Raw genomic sequence first — 18,838 nt, forward strand, 5'->3', positions numbered from 1 at the left:
TTATTTTAATCAAAGTTTTGTTGAACGAGATTAATTATTTATATAATTAATTTCGATCAACAAAACTCCGATATAAGAAAAAGTGCATAATGCCGTTCAAGCGTCATTAATAAAAATATGGTTCTCAAAAGCATTAACAATATCTGTAGGTGTAAAAAAATGCTTAGTCGGCCATTATGATTCGTGACAAGCTTACACATTTCGTGCAATTTCTCGAAAATCCTAAGCATCCACTGCTAGGTCCAAACCTAAAAGGTTTATCGTTCGGAGGAATGTGGTTAAAAGGGCCAAACCTGTGGATTTGTTTTCAAAAATTTGTCAATTTCTTCACCTTCTTCTTTGTCGTTAGCCAGTTCATGGAAGCCTACAACATAAGAAATGATTTCAATAGATTACTACAAAATCTCTCCATCACAATATTAAGCTTCACTTGCTATTCTAAATGCATGGCTTTTGTATTTCGGCTTAAAAGATGGTCAGAATTGTTTCATAGCATTTCTGAAGAAGAAATATCATGTATTCAATCCGGCGACAAGAAAGTAATTGTGTTAATGAAAGAATACATTAAATATTCCCGATTTATCACTTATTCTTATTGGATTCTTGTATCTGTTACAAACGCTGCTATGATGATAGCACCAGTGTTCAAGCTATTCTCATCAGCAAATTATCGTAAAGAGGTTCAGCAAGGAATTTTACCATATCCAGAAATGTTAAGTTCGTGGTTTCCTTTCGACAATACTAAGATGCCTGGATACTTTTTCGCTTGCCTTGTTCATGTATCCATGTGTTCAAAAGGTGCAGCTATTACAGCTGTTTTCGATACTAATGCTGTAGCTATAATGGTATTTCTGAAGGGTCAAATGATCATTTTAGAGGAAAAATGCAAGAATATATTTCACAATTGTAAATCGAGAAAGGAAGCATTACGTAGAATCAAAGAATGTCACAGACAGCATAATTTTATATTGAGGTAAATTATATTATAGTTTGGCAAATAATTATATGGGTAAACAATGTCAAAATTAGTATTAGATAAAACCTTACTCAAAGAATAATTAGACTACTAGATAGCCTTATTAGATAAAGCAACAAAAATAGTGATAAAAAATAATGTATGTATAATATTCACAGGATTTTTTATAGTCCAGCATTGCGAGATTTTCAAACATTACCTGAGATAGACCAACAAATTTTAATCTTTATTCTATTCCATTTCATTTTACAGAACTCATCAAACATTTGACGCACTGCTGTCGCCAATTATGTTTCTATACGTATTAATTTGCTCAATGACCATTTGCTTCAGTGTGGTGCAATATGTATCGGTAAGTAATTCTTATTTAGAAAATTAATATTTTGAAATTTAACTCGCTTAAATAAAACATTTGTATTATAGGCAGGAGTAACAATTTCTTACAAAATATGGATAATTGAGTACACTATTGCCCAAGTTTCCCAATTGTTTCTGTTCTGCTGGCATAGCAATGACGTCCTTCTGGAGGTGAGCTTATTGAGATAATATGATGGATGATTATATGAATGCAGTGGTTGAAGCCCGTCCATCTTTCCGAATGTCATTAGGCCGAATTACAAAGGGTCTAATGAACGTGTAACATCATGTTACTTGGCATCAACAGGCTGAGGATCATTGTAGCAGCAACTTGGTGCGGTGGGGCGTGAATAGCACACGTTGTTTGTTTAGAGACACGCTCGAGATACTGCTTCATTTGTTGAAGTCCATTTTGTTTAGATTCGCACACGGAAGATCTAATAAAGAGCACCAATCTTCGCAACAGTTACATAATTATGTAACTGTTGTGATTAGAAGGATCAGCGCGACTGAAAAGAAGAAGTTTCGCTAAAATGAACCGAATGCACATTTGATAGTTTTTGTTAATGTTTTCTATAATCGTATATTCGATACTGTATTCGTCAAAAAATGTCATTTGGCTAGTTGGTGTTTCTCAGAGCATTTCGACCGCTGCGGCCGTGCTCTCATTACAATCGATCAATTTTCTTGAGGAAGGAATAATTTCCAAAATAAATCATTCATAAAATTGACATTACCACACAGACACAGTACAGATTAATGATTTTAAAGTTAGATAGTAAAATAATTCTTCTATATAAAGACTGTATCAGTTGAAACGCTCTGAAAAACACCCAGGGCGACTAGCTCAAGACGTGATATTAAAAAATAATTTCAGAGCAAAGCAATAAGCGAAAGCGTCTATTTAAGCGACTGGTGGAAAACTGACAAGATTCTTCAGAAGCAAACCCTGATACTGGCTGGCAAAATGAACAGAGTTGTGATATTCAACGCTGGCCCATATACCACTCTGACAATACCTACATTTATAGAAGTAAGGGTTGTAGTTAAAATCACAGAGCTATAAACTTCTTCAAGGCGATGTCCGTAAACAGATCTATAGGCGTGTCATGTATATTTTGTGTAGTCAACATTATTCACTTCGTCTTTCAATGAAGACATTGGCCGCCTTAATTTATTTATGGAAATGTCTAAACAGATTTGGATATTGTGTCAGCGTAGAATATTAAATACACCGATTATTGTTTTATTAACCTGGGTTTCCCTCCACACTTTTATCCCTCATCGTATACCGGCTTTTATCCGCAACTTGCCGGGTCTTCTTCATAGTCGTATTCCTCATGGGTGAGGGTCGTGGTAATTACGTGGAATGAAATACACACAACAAATTTCTTGGCATTATTAATGGAGTGGTTTGCCATTGCCTTTTCCATTTCACACACAAGTTAATAATAATCAACCAGTGTGCACGTTTCCTCACGATGTTTTCCTTCACCGGAAGCAAGTGATGGACGATGAAAACTACTATACATGAGTCAGATTGGTATACAAACTCATGTGGCACGAGTAGGATACCTGGGACCTTTCGATGCACAGGCGGGCGTCTTAACGATTACACCACCACTGCTTGCACCACCGCACTTGCCGGGTAGGGGTGTTTAATAGTTCAATTTAATTTGACTAAAACGTCAATAATAGTTTTCTTTGTCTTTGGCGAAGTCCTTTATCGATTCAATTATGTGCTTAGTTGCGGGTGCTAGACCTCAATTAAATTATATTTTAAAATGAATTTAACTCCTGTTTATTTGTACTTGTAGTTTTGAAACTTTGGTAATTAGGGATCTGTTGCAAAATCTTCTACTAGGTGTGGAAGACAAATCAGTATCATTAAATAACTTTTCTTCTTCATCTATACAGATTTTTTATATACACAATGCCTTAGCTAATGCTTTTTTTATCCACTACAGAAACTTGCTTTTCTTTAAATCGTCAGATCTGTACAATTGTATTCTTCAGGGAGCGTGTTTGACGGTCACTACAATATACCTAGATATATTCCTACAATATATTTAGCAAGTCAGCGTGTTTGTCAAAGTCAACACTTCAAAAAATATATGTTTAAAATTCAAACATACTTCCAGTAATTACTGAGCATATAATTAAAAAATTATTACCTGTGTAATCATGTGTCAAGCATCAATACGCGAGTATATATATGTATATATATAGTTTTAACTTTTTTTGTTTGTTTCAGATCCTCAAAGGAGCCTACAGTTTCTTTACTCTGTTTTCTCAGATACAAGAGTGATGATCTATTAATCTATTTTCAGGTTAAATAGAACCTTTTCAGAAGGATGCTTCTTATGCACTGTTTTATTCACTTTAAACGAGTACTTATACATATTATAAACATACGAAAAACAAAACATAAAACTTTAAATTGAGAACTCGAAGCATACTTGTATTGTAGCGGACCTAATCAAATGCATCAGAACTATTCCTCCCAAGCACAGCACTTAAATTTAAACATTTAGAATTTCTATCGCGAGTGCAACTAAATGATGCGCTTTGAGGAATATCTCTTTAGACTAGATGTTGCCCGGGTCTTCGCTCCCGTGGGAATTTTGAGATAAAATATATAGCATATAGCAATCTTGGATAATGTTTCTTTCTAATGGTGAAAGAATTTTTGAAATCGGTTTAGTAGTTTCAGAGATTACCCGCCTCAAACATACAAACTCACAGAGTCACAAACGCTTACCTCTTTATAATAATAAGTATAGATTTACACATTGACACATTGTTAATCATGTAGTAAGTACCTTCTATGTATTATAAAGAAATTGAATAAATGAATGCGATTATTTCATGTTTTAAGCACATATCTTTTAGTACTTACTTGGCTTTGAAACAGTAATAAATTAGCAATTTTTCTGTCGAGGAATTGACATCTATGATAGATTTGATATTAACGCACGATATATAAAATTGTGTTGATCCGGAGTAAAGCATGACGGAGCAGTGAGGCCGCGCTATCTTGGACCCTCTCACTCGTCAACTTGTTTGTTTGCCATAAGTTTATTACACAAAAATAAGAACATGAATTAAAATTAATACGAAAGATAGCACAATGGCGGAGTTGTCCCAAGATCTTTACTTACAATTGTTTAATATAATTGAGCGATCCAATTCTACATAAATAATTTTCTAACCGCCATCTCCTGGCTCTCAGATCCACAAAATATAATTTGGACTCGTATAGAAGGTCCCTTTATAATTAATAACTACAGTATGTAGACCAATCAGAATCAAGACCAAAAAATGATAATCTTCGTGAAAAATTTCCACTTAAATGCGAAATTTTTTCGCTTTATCTACTCAAAAAATCTACTTAGGAACGGACTTCGTTATTTTTCATCTCCAAAAATTACGCGGAAGAAACCGCAGGCAAAATCTAGTAAGTATAAGAAAGAAATTGATGGATCTAGTACAATATTAGCTAAAACACAATCGTAATACGTAAAAAGAAAATCACCAGCGGAAATTATCGTACCGACTCATATGTAAAAGAAATCGAGTGTCTTGAAAAATCTAATCAGCCATCAACTGTTTTAAAATGATCGAAATTATGGCATAATATAATAAACGACATCGAATAAAAATATGAGACGTAAATGTATTTCTAAGTAATAATAAAGTATAATCTAAGTACTTAGAATTGGCCTACAAGGTCATGTCGTCACACCACCCCGTGTAAAGTAACCTTTCGTTTCTCTCTTTCATCTTTGCGTGATCGCGATTGCATTTGAAGCTGTTACGCCCAAAGCCCAGGGGTTGCGGAGAAAATAAAAGTAAAATTTTTACCTATAAGGCTTAATCCATAACCTGCCTGACATCAATCCTCCTTGGGAAAGCTGTTGTCGCCTATCAGCTATTAAATGTCCCTTAGTCGCCTCGCAAGATATTTACGGGAAGATTATGGAGTGATCCTATTCTAAGACGGGATAACACGACGTCAAAATTACCATTCAGATATCATGAAATCCAGCACAAAAGAACACTACTTAATAGAAAATATCTAAACATATTTAAGACAATATTTCTCAAAATAACAATTACTTTTTAAATATCTGAACAACGGAGAAGTGTTTGCACAGCATTGGCACACTTAACGGCTCGTCATAATAATTATAAATTACAAATAATTAATAATACTGATAAGTGTACATCAGGTAACCTAGAGCTCTTTATGTTATACATTACCTAACCCTCGTCCCCGTATCATGTAACATATTAATGTGTGCAATTACTTATCCAGTTTTAGAGCGTAGATTAGTGTCGTCGTTACACTGAAATATACACAGTGTAATTATTAAATAATTACCCCGTATTTTAAGCCATTTCATTTGTATAGTGTAAACTTACTCAGGGTCGAAATTGTTGTTTTAATTTTTTTTATTGAAACAGATTACGTACTAAGTAATTTGGAAAAGTGCAAAAGTGGACTTAATGCTAAAAGCATTATTTAACAGTCAACCATTGGGTCATACAGAGAATGCTATGTGATAATGTTTGTGATTAAATGATAGGTTTTCGTTTTCGCGTCTACAACGTTAAATATAAAAATATAATAGTAGTAATAGAATTTCATATAAATAAAGCGGAAAAAGAAAAAAACCTTGCTCGCTGTAATAATGAAGCGATATCAACCGCATGCAATGAGAATAAAATACAATCGTTTTATTTATTTTTATATATTATGGTAACTAATTCCATTCCAGACAAAAAAAAATCATTTGTCCCTTGGGAATAGTTCATAAACAATAATTTAAAAATATTGTAAACTACGAAAATCTATGACTGTTTATAGATTTTCGTGAAGTTCCTTTAATATATGTTACTACATAATTATATTAAGTTCACGAGACGGCACGAAAATCTTTTGAACTTAGTATTTTAGCATTTTATTTTGACGACCTCGGTGGCGCAGTGGTAAAGTTCTTGCCACTGAACCGAGAGGTCCCGGGTTCGATCCCCGGTCGGGTCATGATGGAAAATGATCTTTTTCTGATTGGCCCGGGTCTTGGATGTTTATTTATATATGTATTTATTTATAAAATATAGTATCGTTGAGTTAGTATCTCATAACACAAGTCTCGAACTTACTTTGGGGCTAGCTCAATCTGTGTGATTTGTCCTAATATATTTATTTATTTATTTATATTTATTTTCAAGTTCATTGATGAAGTTCATACAAATCTATGTCAATGTCAAGGACATATAAAATGGCAGACACGATTTAATGGCAAATTAATGACACATCTTTTATGGCAGCCATCTCACGCAAAGCGGCAGTAAACCAATAAAATTCTACTAGTGTTAATGATGGTCAGTATACTTCTGTCTGTAGTTTTATATCGTTGTGGATTTTTTAAAAATTACATCAAATATACGATTTACAAATGCGTTTTATCTGCCTGTCTGTTACTATTTCATGAAAAAGCCATGTTTTTTGAATAACATAAAACAAATTAGCCTACTTTCAGTCAAAAATTTAACACTTCATACATTACTCTTATTATTTTCAAAAGAATATTTCTACGATTATTCTCAAGGATTTCTCAGAATAGGTCCCTAGAAAATAATTGATAACAAAATACGCATCAATCCTTCAATATACTAGCTAAAACTTTCTTATTTTCTACATGCCGAATATATAAATGTGGGCTAAAGATACATTTATAAAAACTTTTTTCATATAGATTTGACTTTGGAAACGAACCATTGACAACTCCAATAGACTCTCAGTTGAAAGAAGAAAGAGAGACTGAATACGTTGTGTTATAGATGTAAATGTTTTAAAACAAAGAGTTGCCTTTTCGACCTGCTTCTATCTCACATGATTCCACATATATATTATCAAATTGAAAATAATAGTAAATAAAATATAAATTATATATGAAACCTTCTGTAGATCAAATGAACCTCAACTTCTTTAATATAGAATTCGTATTAAAAAAGTTTTGACTCACACGACAAAAGTAAAATAATATTCGGAGATTTACTGAGTTGGGGAAAATGAGACGTTGACAAAATTTTATAGGGCGCCTTCTAATAATATCAGAATTAAGGCGATATTATACTATTAGGGCGTTGATTTTACTAACTTTATATATTAATAATAAAGTATAGTGTCATGGCTTTGCGTTAGTCGAAGAAAACGTTCAGGGGAAAAAATAATAATCGTTCTTCTCGTCTAGAAACCATTCGTATGTTAACATTATTTTTCATGCCTATTATATAAATTTTTCGTGCATTACAATGTCGTCGTTCAACCATAGATAGGATGTATAAACAACAAGTATCAATTCAATTAGAAGATTGTACATACGTGCCGAATCTTATGTTGATGAAAATGTACTCGTATAAATTTTGAGTTGACATTTGCCATCACGAAACCAACTTTAATTATGTTTAAGTACGCATTCATCACTAGTGCCGAAAGTGCAGTAAAGTTATTTTATATAACTTTCGGCAACATCTCAAAGGTGACAATAATGACCGAAATCATCTTGGCGTCCGTAACTAAATAGGTAATGCAGTGTACTGGCATTCTAAGAGAATTCCTGGGAAAACCGGTGATCATGAGAAGTAAGCCACTGATTGGCTACCTGAATGTACCTCCATTGCAAGTCCTCACTGTGAATAGTTCAGAACAAATGACTTAACGAATAAACCCTTCGTTGAAAAGAAAACATAAATAATAATAATAATAAATATATTAGGACAAATCACACAGATTGAGCTAGCCCCAAAGTAAGTTCGAGACTTGTGTTATGGGATACTAACTCAACAATACTATATTTTATAACAAATACATATATAGATAAACATCCAAGATCCGGGCCAATCAGAAAAATATAATTTTCCATCAGGATCAGACCGGGGATCGAACCTGGTTTACCACTGCGCCACCGAGGTCGTCATAAAAAATACAAGTTTCTAAATATCGACAGAGAATATTTTAAAATTTAAATTGATTGTCCAAAACGCGAAACAATAATCTTCTATAATATTGCCAATTTATATGTCCTTTATAAATGTCAAGCCGTCAACGCAGTCGACATTGCATACAGAGTCTGTTGGTGACATTTTAAAGGTTACAGAAATAGATTTCTGTGGGTGAATCTGTTGTAACATTGTATTTACTTTAATTTTAATTAGGAACTCAAAAATTAGAATATGAGAAGAAATATTTTGCCATTATTAAATAATTTAGTTGACAGTTTATAGTTATTTATTGCTTTCATTTGGTGTTATTGTAACATTTTAAGTGTACAAATGAGCCTTGGAAGGGCGGTGTTGCCATTTAATTGTAGTTATATAATATTAAAGCATTATATTAATATATTATTATATATTATTGTTAATTAATTCATATAATAAAATATTAAAAATAAATATAAAAACATTTCTGAATTAAAAACTTTTTTAGTTCCCTACAAAACTCTTTATATTTAACTTTTTAAACGAAGAATAAGTTTTAAAAGGAGATATTTCTGTTTCGCACTCCCCAGGGCAGGCCCTCCGTTTTATCCTGACTCTTCTCATATCCCTCCAAAATAAAATTCCAAATTAGATACTAAAATATTTTCTTGTGGCGGTTGTACTAATTTATTTTCTATACAATATATATATACAAATTAAATACCAATTTTCTTTATATGTTATTATTATTATATTGGAAATAAACTTAAATAAGAAATTGCACTAATCACAAGGCCACAACACACGTTTGTTTGTGGCACAATTGAGTGTATTTACTTACCGATACTTTCAGTTGTATGTAAAAACCGGATTTTGAAAAATTATAATTCTCTTTAACTATGTTATCAAACTGGGACCATAATATCAATTTTTTTATGTAATTATGACAGACCCTTGAAAAAGCACTTACATGTATCATGTCTCGGATATTATCGTAAATATCGTACACCTAGGCCCACTCCCTGTACAGTTCGTGGTGAGCATATAAGTGAAATGTGATACAAATTGATAATATTATATTAAAGGGATTTCAAAGAAGTAAAGGTCAAATAACAATGGAAAGTTTGACCATGTTTCTTAAGTTTTATCTTTAATTATAAGTATAATTATGAAATAAATAAATAAATAAACAAAAATTAGAAAAACCCTACGAATGTATGTTCGTTTACAGATGGATACAAATATGTTTAAGTGTGTCGGAATTTCAGAACAAGTTGACATTGACTGATTTGAGTTTCATCATTTTTGAGCTAAATTAAATTGAACAAAATCAAATTTATCATAATTAGATCAAAATCACAGAATCCATCAAATTAATCCATAAAATGTTTCGGTTAATTAGTAACCAACATCATCAAATCTAAAGATAATTTGTTACCCAATAACAGACAACATACATAACGGATTAAAATTCTTTACTTTGAATATTGAATTTGAGACGTAACGATTAGTATTACAACCTCAAAGACGGAGTGGTGCCCCGAATCGCAATAGTACAATAATAAAACTAATTAATGCAAAGATCTAAAAGACTGGGATCTACCAACCAGAGATTTGCCAGCAAATCTCATCTCGAGTGACCCCTGGACTTCTACTCAGCTATTATAAATGTCTACGGCTAAGAGCGGCTTTGGCTCGCTTAGTTCCATAGATCAATTATATAAATAGACCTGCAAAACCCAGAATAGATGTCGCACATCGATTTAACATCAAGCAGACTCGTTAAGGATTCAAACAGTGGGTCAATTTTTGAATCCCTTAGGCGTCTGTTCTTGTTGCTGCTCGCAGAAAACTTATTCCCTGGTTTAGCGACCCAAAGAGGATCTTGGCCTCCGGTACCTTCTTTCTCAGAATTTTCCACTCTTTCCTATTCTGCGTCATTTCTTGCCAGTCGCTTCTTTGTAGGACACAGCGGTGAAAAATGCCCAGAAAACTTGGGGCCTGTTTCACCGCTATCTGATAAATTATCATATAGCCTAAGAGTAACATATCATACAGATGGGTGTAAAATTGTGTTCTATAAATAAGTGTTGGATATCATAATAAGGCAGATTTATATACTTAATCTTATCACAAATTACAATATACATAGTATATGTATATACTAATATAGTTGGGAGTCAAGAACCATTTATTATTTTATCTATGTGTTAAATATCTAGGTCCAGTTCAAGGGGCATTTTGTTCGACGTTGCATTCTAAAGCACCTCTTATAAGAAGGCTAAAACTGGGACTCCTTGTTATTAGGTCAACATATTCAGCCTTATTTCATTCATTTAAATTTATATTGGAAAATAAAGCTTTAATAATACGTGTACTTTTTTTTTATATTGTATTGTTGAATTTATTATCTTGTCTTGCAAAGGCATTGTGATTGGCCTAAAAATGTTCTTCTATAAGTGACCTGATTGGACAAAATTCTCGCTCTTTTCCAACCAATGCCGTGAAGAGTTCTTGAAAAATGCTAGCGATATTGGAAAAGTTCAAAACCTTACTCTTTCTTATTTCTATCGATAAATTTAGCGTCATCACTTACTGAGATATTTCTAAGGACTAAATATTATAATAAATCTAGTATTATTTTCATGACATGAGAAAATATGCCAATAAAGAACCATTTCAAACGAACAAACCTCATCTACGAGCTTCATATATGTTTATATAAAATTATGTACATATTTATTTTATATATATTTCTATATATAATTTTTAATAATCCTAGCTCGAGTAAAATTTAATTGAAATAGAACATTACAATCATTTGTAGGTTACTTATCAAGTATACTTAAGTTCACCCCAATTCTCGCAACGTGACTTCATTTATTTACCAATCGGAAACCCCTTCATAATTACTGCACAGTATAAAATTAAGTCCGCTGTCTGACTGTCCCTGCCCTATATATGTGCTTCGATTTTTTAAAACTACGAGACAGATTTTAATGCGGGTTTTTTAAATAAATAAATTCAAGAGGAAGGTTTAAGTGTATAATTTGTAACGGTTTTACCGAGACTCTAGTAAAAATTAAAAGAGACACACCAAAACTAAAAAACAATAGACATCTGGGAATCAAACTACCGGGACTGATAGAAAAGTCTGGTAGTTTGTATAAGTATATTTATATTATAAATGAATGTTCTGTGGACGACGTCCCTAAGCACAAATGTCCTCATTTTTCTTCCTTCTTTACAAACTTTTCACTTTTATTTTCAGTTTAAAACAGAAGTCCTTTCAGGGGCGAATTTTATCAATCTTGTACTTTATAATAACAATATATATTTATAATATATATTTACTGAAACTAGCTAGTTAACGTGTAATATATAAAATTAAAAACCTTTTCCTTTCAAGAAAACACCTGAAGGATTTAGGACAAAAGACACCAGGTTTGAGACAATTAGAAATGATTTATTAAAAAGTAAACGAACGCAGTTTTGTACAATACAGTATGATACGAACAAGTAAAGAATGACAGACAGCAAAGAGGGACCATTTGTCATCAAGACAAACTAAAATTACACTTTAAATTGCGTGGATTATAACTAATACCTAACAGTAATTTAAAGTAACCATCCATTAGGTTATGATGATATACCCTATTAATTTCAATGAAAGTCCTATTAATAACCTTTACAGCGTAGGTGGGAATATCTCTGAATAATGTAAAGATATCAGAAACAACAGGAACATTCGAATTCAGTTTATAAGGGCAACATCGCACTGCTGTTTAAGTACAAATGTAATCGGGAAAACATAATAGGTAGCCATTATTTTTATTTTTGAAGTGAAAACGTCTTTAGCGGCGTTGTGCACTTTTTGTGATGGGCAAAAAAACTCGCGTCAGTGACCTAATCGAAAATTCATTAGACGTCATAAATGCACAACGTCAATATTCAAGTTTTAATTTCTGCTGGCACTCCCGGAGTGCAACCCTTTTTTTTTTTCATTATTAGCCGAGCTGTCCCTACAGTTTTTGTTATTATTTAAGCGACGTAATATCGATGTATTGCTGCAAGTATTTTGTTTCTATTCGCCTAAGGGAAATATATGAATATAAAACAATATTTTTGCCTGTACATTTTGTAGGAAATCTTGTCATTAAGCAATTTTTTCATAGTGCGATGGATGTTACTTGAATTTATCCAAAAGTTGACTTGGAGCTACTTGCTTGGAATTTAATTATTGGAAAGTGAAATATGCGATTTGGCGTGATCAAATATTGGTCAACACTATCTATAGTGTAATTAGTCAAGTCGACACGAAGGAGTGGGGCTACGATGAATTTAATATACCCGCGAGTTCTTCAGCATACAATAGTACTGAGAGCATAATTATATTTTCAAGGAACAGACAAGACTTCCGCATTTATAATATTAGTATTACGGGTATTATTTCATATTTTCGAGAATATAAGGCAAAAAAGTATTTTTCTTGGCATACACCACCTCTGAGCAAAGCAATATAATGTTGTATAGCTTGGAATTTGCGGATGAATTTCCACGTGAAATATTTGCAGTGCGTCGTAGCCCTAATGCCTTGAACAAGGAACAAATAGTCCCCCATTATCATTCTGACACGTGTACAATTTGCATATGTTAATTATGTTTGTCAAACCCAAACTGCGTCTTTGTAATTGCCATTCAAAATATGTTAAAATAATTACTTTCTCGGTTACAACTTTCCCACAATATTATGCATTGCAAAATGGCGAAATAAGTTTTCACTTAACCAAAAGTAACAAATGGGATTAAACAAGAATTGAACGCGCCCCTATAAGTTATGCCTGTTCTTTTCTAATATATGATGATGATGGTTCCATTTCTTTCTGGCTTTCATAAATTCGAATCATCAAGTACTGCTGGACTGGGGAGGCCATACTGGGCTAATCCCTCCGCCAAAACAAAAGGGAAATTCAGGCCGCGCCACTCGGATTCCTAGATAGCCCAAGTCGACCTAAGTTGAATAAGTAGCAGCTGTCACGCAGTGTTCATCAGTATTCTGCAGTAAAAACGAATCAGCGACGTCAAAACTTTCAAAAAGAGGGTATTAAATATCACATTGCGTGTCTTATCACATAATTAATATTATATTATTTATATTTTACAACATTTAAACACACCAAATTCATTGTTTTCTTCTTGACATAAAAAATTACTCTGCACGGTAATGCAATTGTATTTTTTACAAACCAATTGAAGTATTGTTTTAAAAAGACATGCCACATTTTACTATAAGCGTACACAACTTACATTGGGTACCTTTCCTACAAATTTCCCAGTTGCAATTATAAAATACATAAATTTCCAAAAGAGAGGCCCCCGGCTTTGGTACAATCGCACCAAAGTATCAGGTTGGAGTTCCAAATTACTTTAATAAGGATTCCAAGTGCCAGCGTAAATTTCATACCTCAAAGTTGTCTTTCCTACTATTGTTGTGAACGCCACAAATATTCACAATTGTGGTTACTATAAATTCGATTGATAGATCAAAAACTTAGGGGCCTGTGCCGCTTTCTGATAAAGTATCTGATGGTCTACACGTGACTTATTGAGGAGTTTATCTATCTGATTCAAAGAAAGGAAAAATACATAAACTAATAAGAATGTTTATTTGTAAATTAAGTATTATTGTTTGTGCTATGTAATCTAGTGTCCAAAACAAACATCTTAGCAAAAGCTTTATTCCATTCGACTACACTTAAGTACAGACATAGTTGCGTATGTAATCCATACTGATATTAAAATTATTATTAATTATAAATGCGAAAGTCTATCTGTTCCGCTTTCACAGTTAGCCGTGTCCTATTTTAATGAAATTTAGTATGCATGTAGTTAAAGACCTAAGATTTAAAGAGCTGTTCACACAGTTTCTGAATCAATCATCCCATTTATATAACCTGATAGATAGATATGTGGGCATATATATTCAAACTTCTTACTGCTGTAAATCCATTGTTACTGATTGGCTACAATCTAAAGTTTATGATGAGACAGAAGGTATGGTACACCGGTCCAGTAATTAATAAAGATGTTAATCAGTGGTGGCCAATAATTTAGTGGTCACTGGAACCCAAGATATGTTCGTAGGGCTGATGTGAACTAAATAAATTTATAATTTCCATTTTGATTTTGTTACATGTTTGAGAAAAAAAATAACTTTGTAATAAATTTTGTATTTGTATTTTATGTTGATATTGTATTAGGATAATATCTAATAATGAATGATAGAAGAGCGAGGTTTTCTAACGCAAGCATATTTTTGCTTATAAGAAAATCTCAATGTATAAATTATGTTTAATAATATTTTGAGAAATAAGTACCTAATTTTAATTTTTAATTTTAATTTAAGACCACCGAATCAACCCCGAAATGACTATAATGGGAGATGAAAGTTTGAATGAAAATAATGTTTGTTCCACGTTCGCAGAGAAGCTCACGCGGGCGAAGCCGCGGTCGAAAGCTGGTTGAGCATAGATGTGGAACACAAACCATATCTTTAGGATGACAACATTAGGAAGAGAGAGAGAGAGAGATAAGGTTAGAGAGAGATAGAGCTAGAAATTAAGATGGCGTAAGGTTCAAAAATAGGATAGACGTGTGAAACGATTTGGACACGAAGTGAAATATAAAGTAGCTCCAAACTTTTTATATTTGGTTCCCGGTTTCTCATATCAATCAAAAACAATAACTATTATTATATTTAGTTTATTTAAAAAAGTATTCTATGTGAAATTCCTTAATTATCACATTAATTTAAATCCTTGTGCCATACTTAATTACATAGAAATACTTGCACGCACAAGTGTTGTTAAAATGAATAAAACAAGTTTTTCTAAAACATTATACCTACCTGTTTCAGTATGAGGAACAGATGCTATTTCCGTTTCCCTTCGTGTTTACTCACAAGGAGATCAAGTGTGTTTGTATGTACATACATACAAACATACTTGATCTCCAGGTGTATATGTATACTGTTATTAATGATTAAATAGCACAAATATTTTAATATCGAAAATTTCTACATATTTAAGCCATTTGGGGTTGAGACCTTCGGCCCGTAAATTATTTGCCGTCAAGAATATAGAGATAAGTTATTTTTTCAGCCTGTTTTACCTATACATTTAAGATGTTGTAAACAATTTTGAATCAGTAAACATTTGGTAAAAACTCATTTTCAAAAAAGTCATCAGTAGGCAGCCATACTTACACGGTCGGTCAATGCAGACGTTGGCCGTCCTAATTTTGTCTATTGAAAATAGTATAGGCAACCGAGTTGTTGATGTCAATCAAATGTAAATTGAGGAAAAAACATAAAAAAATAACATATTATTATTTATTTCCACTCCGAATTCCTCCACACATTTTCATCTATTATTTAGATATATATGATGTTTTCAAACTCAGTATTTGTTGTCTTCAAAGTAATTAATGTAAAATTCACTATAGGTACACCCCATAGTCAAATTTTGACATTGATTTTAATCTGCGGACCGCCGTTTAGACAAAATGGCATACTTTCATTATTTTCTAGCAGGTTAAAGTTAATCTCAAAATTGAGTGGTGCAACAAAACCGAAGAATTTTGTCCAAAATAGTACTGGGTAAGTCGCGTCTTACAAATATAGGTCGTTGAAGAGAATGCTTGAAGTGCCGTTTGCTAAAACGTTACAAGTGTCAAAGAGTACCTATTCAAATTTCTCGCTATACCTATTAATTATTTACATATATTTGTCTACCTTGATGTTTGTCTCAACTGTCTCACAAAAGGCATGTGTATTGTATGCTCTGAGAGCAATACAAATAATGTCAAATTAACAAAATTTTCAGATACTTAAGCACATTAAAAAAATATTTATATTTACGGCCATTAGTTTACAATCAAATACCTTAAATAAATATTTTGAAAAGGGTTTTTATGATATAGCAGAAGATTTGCGTACTCTAAACAAAAATAATTATTATATAATTTATTTGCTACGTTTGCAATTATCTGAATTAGCAACAGCATTAATGGTTTCCTCTCCTGCTATAATCATTCATTCCATTCCATTCATTCCAGATCCATCAGTTTAATAAAAAAAAATACCTCCTTACTTTTTGCTTTTCCTCTTACGTCTTATCTAGGGCAAATAAATCGTTTATTATCGTATTGCTACATTGTGTCATTTTTATGTTTATAGTGTGAGTTTGTTGTATGTTTTACAATTATAAAAAACTTTAAACTGTAATATTCTGACTGAGGTCAGGAATTGAAGCAGAAAGGAAATGGGGAAGAAATAACAAATATTTATACGACCCTGTATAAATGTGATCTCTTTCAACTGAAAAACAATCTTATGTTAACGCACTTAAAACATAATATGATTGTTCATGTAGCATATTTTGCAATGCAACAAAAGATATAAAATCTAAACATTTCTCCGTTGACTAAGAATCGTGAAATTTGGTAAAAGGGCACTTACAATACTGATAAAAGAAAATAATCTACTTAAATATTTGTAATTTACTAATACACTAGCAGCCCGTCCCGGCTTCGCTCGGGTAAAAACATAATAAATTGTACACCTCAACCTTCTTCAGGAATCACATTATCTATTGGTGTAAACACCATGAAAATCCGTGCAGTGGTTTTTGAGTTTATCGCGAACAGACAGACATATGCGGTAGAGGACTTTGTTTATAAAGGTAATGATTAAAATAAAAAATAAATATGCTGAATTCTGCAGGACATAAGACACAGAGTTTAATTCAAACCTACGGTGTACGTCTGAATCTGAATTGGACAAATTCGGCGTTGGACAGAATCGTACATCAGAAGGACAGTTAAATATGTAGATAAATTAATATTAAAACCATGATTCAAACCTAATGACAGCACTTCAATAACTAGGTATCCATTGCACAGTGCAAGTGCATCAAACGAAAATATATTTGATTCTTCTGGAGTGATAAATAAATTGCATAGGTGGGTGATATTTATCACCCATGCAATTATTTAATTTTATCTCAAAAGAACTGAGACTGAAGTGAAACTAGTTGAATAATTATGTTACCATAGATATTTTATCCGTATTCACCTCGAAATTGGAAAACTCGAAGGAATAAATTCGGATTTGCATCCATTTATAATCTAACCCTTTGACACTACCGGGAAAGTGTTTCCTGAGGGCAATGATTCAACGATTTGTGTCGACGACGTTGATTTATCACAGGCCCTCAGACTCAGATATGTATATGTGAAGTAAAAATATTCGTTACTAGATATACTCTCGTCTTTACAGCCATGGTCCCATGTGTTACCCTTTTCTCATTCATGTAGGAATTTTGAAAATCTTTTTCTTAGTGCTTTCCTGCACTCCCCAAGGACATTCCAGCTTTCTACGGCCAGTAGACGTAGTCACTCAGATTCGAAAAAACCTAATAAAAAATATTACATTTAACTATTAACATGAAGTCCCGATTAAATGTAATGTGAGATAAAGTTAAGTCGTATATTTATAAACACATAATATGTATGTATGTAGCTAGATTAAATGCTACTTTAAATCAAGCGAATCAATTTGTTTCACATAAAGTTCAGTTTATTTATGTGGGAATGTACACTGTAAGAAATAATGCCTATGAAAGAGATAGGAGAATGTTAGAAAGAGAGAAATAATGAATTAGAGTGAAAAATAACATCAATTCCAACGATTTCAGGTAATTCTGTGACCTGGGACCGAAGTGTCAAAGCTTTGAAAACCTTAAGTCTTTGCTTTGAATGTTACGGGAACTCAAGGCTATTTTCTTGCACTAAAATATTCAGAAAACAGGTAAACTCCGTTTTTCCTTGTTACACAATCAATCTTACCGGTCTCATTATTTGACAGGAAAATAAATTAAAATAGACTTTTTGGAAAATAACTTTTATGTTTAATAAGTATTTTACTTTAGAAGGTGTAGATTTAAAATCATATTTGAGTTTTTTTCTAGTACTTGGTGCGCTGCTCTGCGTGAGCGCTTTATAATAAGATCACGTTTTACGAATTACGTCTGTCCCGTTCTTTAAGTTTAAAGAGTATAATGTATATTTTCAACTTTAAATTATAACTCTGTTCATATTTCTTCTGTATTAAAAAATATATGAAACTAGAACAAATAATTAAAACCACACCATTAAGTATGTTTAAATACCTAAAAAATGTTATATAGATGGAAAATAATAAGTTACTGCAAGTTTGAAAAGTACATACCATTACATTATGACAAAAAATAAAACGGATATGTATTTGTAAACATCATTAATTTGTGATTTTTCTTTTAAATTCACATCAAAGCAGTCCCGTCCAACCCAAGACAGTATCGTGCGCTAAGTTACGTAAGTAACTAATGTTTTAGATCACTATACAGTAAGTACAGTGTTTCCTAACACACAGTACTTTAAGTCTTAATTGTAAGAAAGGTAACAGGAAATTACAGGAAT

General features: G+C 32.4%; 1 protein-coding gene across 2 annotated transcripts; it reads left to right on the plus strand.

Annotated features, from left to right (window-relative positions):
• The first annotated feature begins 174 nt into the window (after positions 1 to 174).
• Positions 175 to 4,210, plus strand: LOC128678192 (odorant receptor Or2). 2 transcript variants are annotated; one of them, XM_053759575.2, is made up of 5 exons: positions 175 to 973; positions 1,229 to 1,328; positions 1,400 to 1,504; positions 2,211 to 2,366; positions 3,588 to 4,210. In XM_053759575.2, exons 1-5 carry the CDS (start codon positions 177 to 179, stop codon positions 3,639 to 3,641), a joined length of 1,212 nt encoding a protein of 403 aa, XP_053615550.1. In that variant the 5' UTR covers positions 175 to 176; the 3' UTR covers positions 3,642 to 4,210. The 2 variants fall into 2 exon arrangements, with proteins under 2 accessions (XP_053615550.1, XP_053615551.1); XM_053759576.2 differs by lacking the exon at positions 2,211 to 2,366.
• The last annotated feature ends 14,628 nt before the right edge of the window (positions 4,211 to 18,838 follow it).

This window comes from Plodia interpunctella, chromosome 19 (genome assembly GCF_027563975.2).
Source record: "Plodia interpunctella isolate USDA-ARS_2022_Savannah chromosome 19, ilPloInte3.2, whole genome shotgun sequence".
Lineage (NCBI taxonomy): Eukaryota > Metazoa > Arthropoda > Insecta > Lepidoptera > Pyralidae > Plodia > Plodia interpunctella.

Excerpts from the sequence above, each read along its gene's own strand:
- LOC128678192 (XM_053759575.2), top strand. The coding sequence starts at position 177 with ATGATTCGTGACAAGCTTACACATTTCGTGCAATTTCTCGAAAATCCT. Across the intron at positions 974-1,228 it reads CAGCATAATTTTATATTGAG|AACTCATCAAACATTTGACG; the intron begins GTAAATTATATT and ends TTCATTTTACAG. Across the intron at positions 2,367-3,587 it reads CAATACCTACATTTATAGAA|ATCCTCAAAGGAGCCTACAG; the intron begins GTAAGGGTTGTA and ends TGTTTGTTTCAG.